The sequence below is a fragment of the Larus michahellis genome, chromosome Z, assembly GCF_964199755.1.
Source record: "Larus michahellis chromosome Z, bLarMic1.1, whole genome shotgun sequence".
In the NCBI taxonomy this organism is placed as follows: Eukaryota; Metazoa; Chordata; class Aves; order Charadriiformes; family Laridae; genus Larus; species Larus michahellis.
In genome coordinates this window covers 22,657,914-22,671,164 of record NC_133930.1, presented here as the reverse complement: position 1 = coordinate 22,671,164, position 13,251 = coordinate 22,657,914, and the positions used below count along the sequence as shown (strand labels likewise).

At 37.4% G+C, this 13,251-nt stretch overlaps 1 protein-coding gene across 4 annotated transcripts in view; it reads right to left on the bottom strand.

Annotated features, from left to right (window-relative positions):
- The window catches only part of IPO11 (importin 11), a 93,127-nt gene that overhangs the window by 62,892 nt on the left and 16,984 nt on the right, over nucleotides 1-13,251 (bottom strand). For all 4 annotated transcript variants that reach the window (XM_074569341.1, XM_074569343.1, XM_074569342.1 and 1 more), the window contains 2 exons: nucleotides 7,210-7,282; nucleotides 3,650-3,853 (listed from right to left, as the gene is read on the bottom strand). In XM_074569341.1, the coding sequence (XP_074425442.1) occupies nucleotides 3,650-3,853; nucleotides 7,210-7,282 (277 nt within the window). The remainder of the gene's footprint in view (nucleotides 1-3,649; nucleotides 3,854-7,209; nucleotides 7,283-13,251) is intronic.

The window sequence follows — 13,251 nt, the reverse complement described above, 5'->3', positions numbered from 1 at the left end:
TGGTAGCACTTGACAACTTCATAGTTAAGGAAGAAACTGCACTTAGTCTGCTACACGTTTAAAAGCACATGTGACTTCTTTATTTGGTTTCTTTGACTGAGTAAAGGTGAGACAGTAGAAACTCTTGATAATTATTCAATGATGTGTTTGTGGAGTTGCAAAAACACATCACTGCATAATTATCAACAGTTTCAACCTACTCATGTTTTGGGGGTAGACTTTGGGTATTGAGGTGGGTATCTCTCAAACAGAATACATTAATATTCACCATAATAGTAAGCAGTGACAACTCGGATGAAAAAAAAAAAAACCACAAGAAAACAAAAAAACCCACCCCAAACCCAACTCAAAGCAGCAATAATAGTTCTAATAATAGAATATACTCTGGATAAACCCATTTGTTTGTCATCAGATCAGTGTATCTTGGTACTAAAAAAATTTAAAACATAATTGCTTTATTAAAAATTGGAGGGACAGAACCACAAATACACATACTATCCATTAGGAGGACGCACCACATTTTTACATTTCAGGTCAGTCAACTAGCAATTATAATTTGCAGGACCTAAAGACCTAGTCAAGGGCCAAGGCTGCCTTAAATTCCTCTAGTCAGTAACAGACAAAGTGTGATGGTGGTGGTAAAAGGGTACCCAAGCTAAAGAATAAACATGAAATAGCTTCATAAATGAAAACTGTTCATGATGAATAGTAAAAGCAAAGATGGCAGACCTGTTCAATATTGGATTTCATAGGCTGCCAATGGTCATGAAGATTCCTATTCAAGACCATATTTCAAAGATTCAGCAATCTCCAAAGCAGCAAAGAAATCAGAAAAATCATAAAAACCCTCACTGAAGTTCAACAGGGAAACTAAACTGTGTGTATGCAGTAACAGAGAAGGTACCCAAAACCTTCTTGTACTTTATGGTAGGACTGTAAAGAAGAGTGGTTCTAGTTTAAGACAGAAGTTGTGCACACAACAGTTTCAGGAAAAAAATCTAAACAGCATTAAAATCTAAAAAAAAAAAATCTAAAAAATCTAAAAAAATCTAAACAGCATGTAAAAATCTAACAGCGTTCTTTCAAAACCATGGCCAAGAAGTAACAGGAAGACACGAAAGCTTAATGTCAAATGCATTAGGGGAAAAAAACTGTAACCAATATTTTTGCTTGTTTGCAGTAATTTTGTGATATCACTTCTCCAACATGTGGTATATGGCTATGTGCTATTATTTAAAATTCAAATACTACAGGTTTTAACACATACAATCAATTTCTTCCTAAAAGTAGTAGTACATTTTTATTAGATAAAAAATAAAACTCACTGGTTTTACTTCCAAGAGCCACCATTCTCATTTAATAGACTACGTCCAGAAAAGGCTCAAAAGAAGATAAATGTTTTTAGGAGTACCACCAATGGTATATAACCAGATATTGCATTTTTCTATTTGTACTAAAGCAGTTGATTCTACCTTGAAGATTGTTAATGTAGTTACAATTGTGACTGTCCTATTGACCAGAAAGATGAAGTTATAAATAAGCTGCACTTACAAGTTAGTGTATCATAATCTGTAACACTTTTCTTTTTAAACCTCAGGTAACAGAGTTCAATAAGGGATACCTTATCTGTAAGCATGACATTGTAATCTTCAAGTACCATGTTACATGTAAAATTTAGCAAGCGTTTCCAGAGCTGTACTAAAAAAATGTTGAAACTGTGACTACTTATTTGAAAGTATCACGAACTTTGCAGTCTGTTACTTAAGCTTTTTAGAACTTTTAGCTTTAAATGGCGAAGTTCCACAAGAAAGGTTTTCTGACTGTCCCAAGAGAAGTCACATGCCAGCCAACAGACGGGAATTCCCTTTACCAGGAGACAGAAGCAGTAGACTTCAAAGTTGTTCAATTTCACCATTATTAAAAGAAAAGAATCCTTAAATGTGAACTCTGTAGTGACAGATATTCAGAAAGTTTCCTTTTCCCACCTTAAGTTCAAAAAACTGCCAACACGTAGTGTTCCCAACCCAGTGAAACTGGATGCACTGAAATTTTTCATCCACGTCAAATAAGATGACAGAGGAATTTTGGACACTGAACATATCCACAACTTAAAAACCAACATTTAAACATAAAAAGCCTGCTTAAAGCACATGCTTATTAAAATGAAATTTCAATGATACTTTTGACAAGAACTGCCTCACAAATCTAAAAAAAATTGTTATGAGCCATTTATTCACATGTGTGAAGTGGTCTTACTCTACAAAGAGAAGAATATACAAAGAAAATACAATGCTGGGTAAAAGGCATTCCACGGGGACAAAGTTTCTTACAAACTTAATGAGCTTCTTGGAAACACAAAAATGACTGAAGGTAACTGAGCTCTTTTTGAACCTCATAAAATGGTGGAAATACAGCAAAGTTACTGTTGGACACAACAACTTTAAGAACAAATGGTGGACCTTACAGCTATAAATTCCTTTCTGTCCCTCTATTGAGATGGTATGGATTTGGCAACTTTATGAAGGTGGGGCTTGCGGATTGGGTTTTGATTTTTTTGCTATATCCTTAAGCATTAATGGTATTTTCAGCTGTATTAACCAGGCTGCAAAAACAACATCTTGATTTAGGAGAACTCTAGGAAAGAAGTCATTATCTGTCTCCCTTTATTGCTTTGGAATTAGTATCTGTGAATATAACAAAACCTGTATTGTTCAATTATCCAGATCATGTATAATGGCCTAATAAAACTGCAAAATATAAACAAGTATTTCCTATGCAGAGATGACATTCATCCATACCTATAAATAGCAGAGAGAGAAAACACTGTTCCTCTACACACACATCTCATAGTAACATATCATTGTTTCAGTCCTGCCCTGTAACAAGAGCCAGTATTCATTTCCTCAAACTCCTGACAAATAAAATCTCACCTTAATGATTACACTGCCAGAAATTTTCTTATACATAAATAAATGGGTAAAATACATTCAGTTAACTGTACTACGTTATTGCCTAACTCCAAATGAGACTGGAGACGCAACCACCAACTGCCAAAGGTAAATCTGTGTTCTAATCAGTGGATTCTTACAATGGAGAATGTAAGCTACTTGAAACAAGATGTGGCATTTATATTCACATCTTGCCTTTTAATTAACCTGGAGAAAGAAGCTGTTCTGGAAAAACCCCAATCAAACACATTCTCACTGACGATAGAAGCCAAAATACTGTGATATGGAAGCCTAAACCCCAGTATTTTTTAAAGACTATACTGAATTGTGAATCCAGGGCACACTTCCAAAACCACTGGGAATTCATCTATAGAAAGATCTGCTGTACAGCATGGTAACATAAGGCTGATATGCAGGTATTGTTCTGCAAATTAAGCTCTGCTTCTTAACACAACTTATTATAACAACACGCAAGCTGCATGCAAAATTACTAAAGATCTCAAAAATGTTTCACCTAGAAATTGACTTCCAGTTATTTCATACTGTACATATAATCACCCAAGTAAGAGCATTCCTGTTTCAAAGGCAGACGTTAAAGTCAACATACCTGCCGTTAATGCACGGCCAGCTAACCACGGGAAGTGGAGAGCATGTGAAGCACATGGTTTGCATGCTCTACAATATTGCATTGCATTACTTACATCATAGAAAAGCTTCCTATCTGCAGCAAGCCGTTTGGATGCCAGGGTCTTTGTGACATGATAAAAGGTAAGTAGTGCTCTGTGTTGTCGAAGATCATCCTGGACTTTCACAGATTCTAGAAGAGTGGGTATAAGTTCTGGCCATTGCCTTGGGCAGTCCACCCTGGCAACTTTAGCAATCAGCACAGAGATCTGAGTTGCTATCTGCAAAAAAGCAAAATAAAACACAGATACCACAAAAGTCAAAGATCGTTTAGGATATGTACAATGCATAAATTAACAGCCAAATAAAACCTGAATCAAAAAAAAAATCTACTGTGGATTCCTAGATTTTTGTGTGTTTTTTTCCTCAAACTATTTTTATGCTTGCTGAATGCAAATAAACATGGAGAAAAAAAAAAAAGTCTTCCATTTTACGTTTATAGTAAGTATTTACATAAAGTGCTAAGCTGGGTACCATGTTTAAATTTTACATACAGATCACTAAATTTGTCTCTAGAAACCACATAAATGAAGAAATAAGTATTTGGGAACCACTTTTTACGTACTGATCTTTTCTATGGCTTTTGACAAACAGCCTGCTGAATACATATTATCCTTCTTTCTGCTGTACCTGAGTTTTAGGTTTTATCCAGAGCTGTTCCCTCCCTCCGGGCACACGTGCCTGTAAGCCGCAGTCCTGTCCCAGTGGCTGAAGGTGAGACTCTCACTTGCTCCAGACCCTCACACCACAGGCCAGGGGCACCCACACCAGCCTCACCATCTGACCCCCAGTCACACCAGTCTTGCCAGTAGCTGGCACCTAGTCCTTGCAGCAAGCACACACGATGAACAGTGAGATTACACAGAAACATAATTAAGGGATTCAATCAGATGGCAGGACAGAAGACGGTGATTAGGCGCAGGGTTTGTTCAGACACTGGTACTGCCCAGCCATGGTTTACACGTGACTGGCCCTTTTTATACCCTCTGTCTATTCCCCAGTTCACTGCTCCTCAACTCCCTTTCCCTAAACATTCCTTAATAAACGTTGTATAGTCCCTCATGACCACACCTCACACCTCAAATAGCCAAAAAACTAATGTTCTTGTTTCCCTGTTCTTATCCCATTCACATTGAAAAGGTCCTTGATTGGACAACCTTAACGAAGCAGATGCTCTCGCCTTCAACATACCCTGACAACTACCAACAAAATTCCAGCCTAAGGAAGAAGTCACCTTCTTATACTATCAAAAGAAATCCAGGCAACTTACGGGCATAAGACAGAATAGCCATGCCCTGCTTCATTGCTTCCTTAGCTGTTTCATCTGATGCCTGATCACCCCAAAAACTTCCTACAATATTCATTACTACCCACTTGCTTAGGAAGAATTAATTGATTCAGAAAACTGACATCAAGGTTTGCAAGGAAGAGCTGAGAGTCTTATTTATTTTTGGATGAAGTGGTGTTGATCAGCAGGAGGGAGCAAATAAACTCTTCTCCATATGTGATATAAGAAGTAACCTCTACAGGGATTCTAAGAGTACTTTTTCCTTGAGGACTGGCTTTTTAAGTGAAAAAAATATCTGCTGTCATACATTTCAAAGAGTATTTTGTTCTTTTGTTCCCTCCATATGGTAAACATCTTCAGAAGGCAAGGAAATTATGCTCCAAACATATGGTATGTTATGTTTTTCTTCTCCCTCTCTCCTGGAAGTCAGCTCATATCATCACACCTCAGTACTACGTCTAATTCTTATATTTTTTGTTGCGTTGTTTTTTCTCTTTTTATACATACAAGGGTCATAATTTTTCTACCTTCAATGATGCAGAAACCACATGCAGATAGCAACTGTGTTATGAGGTATCTGCGACTGGAAAAGAGCACTCATCGGGAGCACAACATATCAAAATTCAGGCATATCAAGCAGACTGGGAACTAAATGAAAGGTGCCTCTGAAAGGAAACCTCCAGATACCTACAATACATATTGGGGAACAGGAGAGAAAGAGAGAAGGACTCTGTGAACGTACTTCAATATCACAACAACTGTTTGGGCAATCATTTAGGAGCAGGCTGCAGGCATAAAATAAAACAAAATCCTCCACATCTTAAAAGACTACATCCCAAAAGTATCTTAAAGACACACAAATAAATACATAAAGCTGCTAGTCTTTAAAATGTCAGTTACAGAGGCCCCAATCTCAGCCTGCAACTATTGTCTCAGAAGTTCACCACAGTTTATCAGCAGTGGAATTTAGAACTATAAACTATATTATTGTCTTAGCAGGCAAACTGATTAAATACTAATGGAGGTATGGAAAAATTGTTGATAAAAAGTTTGAATTGTTTTATGTACAATGACGTTAACGTTAAGTTTTTAGAAATTCAAATATCATGCAACCACTTCAAAATGAAACATTTGATAAATTTGATACTACCCAATAGTAGTACAAATGACACACACTTTATGGTCCAACATGACGTACTTCATTGTTCTTTTTGGTTGAAATAAAGAAACAAGTAACATTTCGTCATATCTTTTACACTGAAACTATGCCTACACTACAAATTTAAGGATACTTTCTATGTCTACCTGCATTTTAAACAATTGCACTTGAAATAAGAACTTTAAATTACAGTTGAAATTGTCATTGCACAAAGGTCTTCGATAAAGACTAAATTACCATCATTTTGATACATTGCTCTAATCCTACAAATAACATTCATACCATGAAGGAATCCTGAAAAGTTGAAACTGAACTGTCTGCAAAATGGAAGTTTGCTTGCTGTACCTGTTCTTTTTAAGCTTTACCTCATGCAAATAATTTCTATATTTTCTTGAAACAGTTCTTTAAGATGTAGCTTAAAATATTAGCAAATAGCAAGTAGTTCCTTGCAGAATCTCTTATTACATGAGCAAGAATAAGTTAGCAGAAGAAAGACCGATTCATCTAGCATATGCATATTCTGAGCCCCTAACATTAGTGCTATACTCAATTTAACAATAAATCCTTCCTTATTCTGACCAAAATAGTAGCTTAAAATTAGTCGCTTTATGTAAGACAAGACACTATCATACTGCAGCTTTGTTACGCCTATATAAATTAAATAATGCTGTGATTAGACATGTGACAGCAATACTGCTTAGGTGGGCCTATGCAACAGCATACTCAACAGCTCATTCCTGCTACACCACCACCACACTTCCTTGTATGGCTATATTGGGAATCAAATCAGGGAACAGATACAGCTGAAAAAAGAAAAATTGTGCAGGGAGAGAAGGTTATTTTTGAGCTACATCCATTCCCTGAACTGCTTCACCAAATGGTTGCATAAACAGTGAGGGACAACATAAACTGCCACTGCAACAAAAAGCAAACCAAAGACACAAGACATGTTGAATTATGATCTACGGAAAAAGATCTCACTTCAACCTAAATGTCCATCTGAAAGGCAACACGTAAATTGCAACTTGTCAACTTTATCATTATTATTATTAAACACTTTGTAAAGAGAGAACCAAATTATATATCAATACAAGCGTTTGCTGTGAGAGTAATAATCATTCACCACTAACCTGATTCACGGGCTCATTAAAGTTGGTAATAAGTCCGGCACGCAATGTAGTTTTTTCTTCTTCAGAAAGAGCACTGTCAGGATATATTTATTAGAATATAACTTAATTTTCAATAGAAACAACTATTAATTCATATTTAGAATTACTTTATCACTATTAGGAGACACAGAAGTTAAATGATAATTTCCATTTGTACATCTGTGTTTCATTGCGTGAAGATTACTTTTATACACCATGTTCTTGTAACTAATGTATTTCAGTTTAAACAGCTATCAAGAGAATACCCCTTGTTTTTCTACTATCTCAAAGATATTTAAAAAGAACAGTGAAACAATACTTATGACACCTTTTAACCTCAGGTTTTCATGTGACCTTTGTAAACACAACCGGCAAGAGAGAACATTCATAGAATAAGGTACCCAGCCAGATACATTACAAAAACAAGCAAAAACTGTGCAAACTATAAACTGATTGTTATTAGGCAGTTATTATACAGTTATTATTGTGGCAATTGACTTGAACATTACTTTGCCCATGTATACTACCTAACAGATAATGACAAAAAGGTGCCCAGTATAAGGCAATCATGGTACCAGATGACCGCTCTTTTTGCAAAAGCAATAATCCTTTTCTACTACAAATCCTATTCTATAAGCAAGTCATACAGCTACACTTAAAAATATAGATACTTTGAAAATTATAACTTTGAGTGAAAAATATATTGATATAGCCTTAAAAAAATGCAAGGAAAACTACTAAGAAGGATAAGTTATAATCCCTAAAGGTTCGTTTTCATTCAAGTGAAGCTTTACGCTATCTTTATACTTTCTTTTCAGTGACCTCTATCAGCTTAAGACTACAAATTACAGTTCCATATCACTCCTCCACTACTTCAGACTTTATACGACCTGTGTAATCAAACTGCTTTTAAAAATGCTTTGTTGGCATTTACAGATCATACAATCAGGAAAAAAAAAACAAAATCAACTTTCATTTACTGATAGCACCTAAAAAGCTGTTTCTTGTACATAAAAAGACTTAAGTTACCATGCAAGGTTGTTCACATGAAACTGTTTTACCTGACATTGCAATGATTTAGAAGTATGCACGCAATCATCGTGTCTCAATGAAGTCTAGTGGCTGGAAATTAAGATTAAACATGCTAACGCAACCACTTCGTGTTGTCTGACCTCAGGCACAGATACTAACCTACTAGTTTTGTATAGTGAGATTTAAAATGATGCCTAAAGCTCCCTAAACCACAGCTTTTACACTAATCTAGACAAATACTAAATACTCATCTCAAAATAATAAAAAACCAGAGGCAGGATTTTCCCTAAGATCATACATTTGCAACAATATTCTAGTTTTCACTTTTTTCCCCTCTCTATGTAACACAAGTACTCACTATTTCCTAAATCAATGGCTTATCATTCTAAGTATAGTACACAAGGGGGGCAAATAACTGTTTCACTGCACTGACTTAGAACTGCACACCAGGTCTTATTTTCAAAGGTAATTTATAGCACTCAGGAACCACATTTAAATGATTTTTTTATCACGACCTACGCTTTACACTATTTTTACATAAAATTAAATGATGCTTAAAAACATTTTGGGTAATGTTTACAAGGATTTCTGTAATAGTATAAGTTTTTCTGCAGGGACCTATTTCAGTTATTAATCTAAAACCACTAGATGATATTTTAGGGAAATAAATTTCTGCATTTTTTTTTTTTAAGTACAAAAATGCAGTACACAATTTTCACACATAAAGGTATACCTAAGTGGTCTCTAAAAGTTGCAAACTTCTGTTACTAAAATTGAGAAATCTCATCTCATTTAAACGTAGCTTGTACAATAAGTCACTTTCAGGGATAAGAGAAAGTGCCTAAAAAACCTGGTTTATGAAGAAAAAAAGGTTCTACTATATCATTTCCATTACCTTGTTTGTAAGCTTACAAGGCCCTCTGCCCCGATTATTTTTTCATAATTCTAATAATGATATCTTATGCATACTCCAAGAGCAGCAAGCCTTCAATTCATTACTGACTATAAATAAAAATGCTGTAATTAAGCTTTGGCCATTACAAGCAAAAAAAAGGAAAGAAAATAAATAGTCTCATCAGGACGAACGCCTCAAATACAGAAGCTTGTGAAAAGCAAAGTTAGCGAAAAGTAATGAAAAAAAAAAAAAAAAATCGGTGCAGACGTAAGTGTTAATATTGCCTTCCGTGACGGGAACCGCAGCACCTCCAAGGGTTCCCCGGGGAGCGACGGAGGCATCCGCCGCTCCGGCGATGGGACAGCGACATCTCCTGGAGACGGGATGTCCCGCCACAGGGACACCGCCCCGCAGGAGGCACCGACGTCCCCACCGCAGCACACCCCCTTCGCCCGCCTCTCACACGCTGCAACACAACTCCACGCAGCAGTTACAGGCAGGTCAGCAGCTGGGAAGGACGGCGGATGTTCCACAGGCTATTCCCCTTCAGCGCTGGATTACAAAAATTAAAGCAAGTTCTTCCAGAGATGAACTTCCAGGTATTTATGTTGTAGTCTTTCACAACTCACAATTTCAAAGTTCCTGGTCTTTTTGTGTTTGTGGTACGGGGAAGCCCATATCCAAATATTTAAGAAGTTCTTTTGGAACTTTTTTTTTTTAAAAAAAAAGTTTACTATTTCATAAACCAGAAATTCAAATCTGACGACTTATTTATAGTTATCAGGCAAACACATAAAAACCTGGACTTCAGAAGCGTCACTAAAGTTGCCAACTCGGTAGTCAAATCAGAGAACAAAGTCCACAAAAGACAGGATTTAACAGTAATTATATATAAAATCAAAAACATGCCCAAGAAAAGGAGCTCTTAATAACACTTGAATTCAAGAAAAGCCATTTCTGAAGAAACCAAAACCACATGCAAAATCATAAAGTGAGATCACCTTCTGAGAAGGCTGAGAACAATTTCAAAAAATAGGCCGAACTATTCCTGAAAAGAGGCTACGATAACCTTAGGCCCTTCTCCATGGGAATCTTGGAAGCTGCCTGAGAAAGCAGGAGGGAGAAAGTTCACAGGCCCACCTCTAAAATCACTCTCACTGTAAAATGCTGCTTCAAGTCCACAGCACATGGAGAATAAGTAGCATGAATAGGGCAGACAGTATCGGTGAACATGTGCAAAAAGCAAAATATTTCAGAAGGCTCATTTTTTCTAATTAAAGAAACCCATTTATATTCACTGTTCTGTATTTACTTATTTTAGCAGAATGAAACATTCAACTACTGTACTGTCCAAAGAATTCAGTCTGACCATTTTCCTGCTTTGCAGCAGTAGCAGCTGAGAAACCACGAATGCTCAGCAGAAGGGTAAAGCCACTCCCAATGGCTTCATCTGAAACTAACTTCAGCACACTTGCACAACAGGGACATTTAACTTACCGGGAAAGTTCTTGGAGACTGAAAGTTCTCCACAAGCACATTAAATATTCAAGAAAAATTGTTCTAAAAGAAACCATCTTTAGCACAGATTTACTAAAGAATTAAGGTTACATGAACATATTATCTGTCTGCAAGAACCCTCCTACAAGTCTCATAAGTCTTCAAACTACCTGGGAAATTTCAACGACATTTGGCAAAGAGCAGAGATGTCAGATTTTTTCCCTAGATTTTGTGAAAATTAACAGCTGAGTAAAGCAGATAGACCCGAGTTAGCATCCCACTGAGGAAAAACACGGGTATAAATATCAGTCCTTTCCTTCGAGAGGCAGCAGAAAACAGTCACCTCCAGATCTGCTCTACCAAACAGGCTGGGTAGGTAAGACCAACCTTTGAGGTACCACCATGGATGGACATGGGGCAGCTGCTGATATGACAGACCAAATGAAAGATGAGAATTTTGCAAGGACAACAAAAATACAGCCTTTACAATAAAACCTTCAAAAATCATTCACAAAACAATCAACTGAGAAATTACAGCTTAAAAGCAGCATTTCTTAAAATGGCGTCAGCATATTCTGCTAAGAGAAGAGTGATCCGGGTGAGCACAAAATACTGACAAGATGTCACATATGAGAAATTTAGAGAGCAAATTAGGAATGGAGAAAAAATTGGACCTAGAGTGGAAATTTAATACATATTCGATACATGGAGTCTTTAACAGCAGAGAGTATTTTTTTTAATTTATTTTATACATTGTGTTAAATTCGCAATAAAAAAAACTAGAAATAGCGAAAATTGGACTTCTACTGGAAATTTAATATAGATTTACTCCATAGAACCATTAACAATAGCCAAGGATTTATTTTTTTTAATCACATTAAATTTGTAACAGGAGAAGTACTCTGAAAGACTGTTATTCAATTTTTACCCCAGTTTAAACAGTAAAATTCTAGTGATTACTTATGCCGGAAATAAACCATGTTTTTTTTCACCAGAAGTACTACTAATATCTATCTAAAAACATTAACAAATTGGAACAATATATTTTAATTGCTTTGAATAATGTTTGCTAAGTACCAGTAATGTAAGTAGCATTACCTCATCACTTAAAACAGAAATGTTAAAGATCTATGCCATCTGCCATGCAAAAGATGGTATATTCCTCCTAATAAAAGAGAATCCAGATGCCTGCAGATGTTTTGCAATTGTATACTAATCCACGTATACAAAAACTCTAGTGCTTTACATAATAATGAAGGAGTACTACACTATTTAAAATGTCCTACAGATGCAGAATTTCACTTTTCCTTCTTTTGGTGGATCTTCAGAAAAGCTTATAATGTAAGGCAAAATACACTACACTACCTCAAACAAACAACATAAAATCATGTCATACTTTCTGAACTCGCTTAGATTCATGAGCCATAAAAAACGGATCTGGAATTCCAATTTACACCCTTACACAACCTGACAGTGACGTTCCACCTATTTATATTACTGAAGAGATGGACTGAACACGTCCAGGCTTGCTGGCGTCAGATGGCATTCACCTTTTGCAAAGGGGAAAGAGGATCTTTGCTTACAGGCTAACGGGGCTCATTGACAGGGCTTTAAACTAGGCTTGAAGAGGGGGGGATAATATCAGGTTGCCTGTGACAAGCTGTGGGATGATATGCCAAGGTTAGCGGGATGGGGTCCTAGCGAGGGGCCTCAGCCTGTTACTCGGAGATGTGCTGGCTACACTGCTGCACACCTCAAGTCTTAAGGAGATGAGCCGGGAGCCCATCTCTGTAAGCAACGAACAGGGAAACATCAGTGAAATACCCAAAATGAATCAAGGGCTGTTCCTCTAAGGTGGTGACACAGCTGGCAGTCCAGCTGAAATGCCTCTACACCAATGCACACAGCATGGGCAACAAACAGGAGGAGCTGGAAGCCACCATGCTGCTACCTGCCATTCCTGAAACTTGGTGGGACGAATACCCTTACTGGAGTGTGGCTGTTGATGGCTACAGGCTGCTCGGAAGGGACAGGTGAGGAAGGAGGGGTGGTGGCATTGCTCTCTACATCAAGAAATGGATAGAGTGTGAAGAGCTGTCTCTGAAGAATAGCCACGAGCAGGTTGAAAGCTTATGGGTAAGAAATAGAGACCGAGGCAACAAAGGGGACCTTGTGGTTGGTATCCACTACAAGCTGCCCAATCAAGGGGAGATTACTGATGAAGCCTTCTTCCTCCAGCTACAGGAGGCACCACGCTTGCAGGCTCTCATCCTGCTGGGGGACTTCAACCACCCCGACATCTGCTGAAAAAATCACATGGCAAGCTGTAGGCAATCCAGGAGACTCCTGGAATGCATCAAGGGTAATTTCTTAAGCGAGATAATAGACAGCCCTACCAGAGGGGATGCGATACTGGACCACCAGTGCAAGTGAGCTGATACGTGATGTCAAGATTGGAGGCAGCCTGGGCTGCAGTGATCATGCACTGGTGGAGTTCACAGTCCTGAGGGATATCGGTCAGGCAGAGTCAAGACCCTGAATTTTAGGAAAGCAAACTTCCAGCTCTTCAAGGAGTTAGTCAATAGGACCCCTTGAGAAAC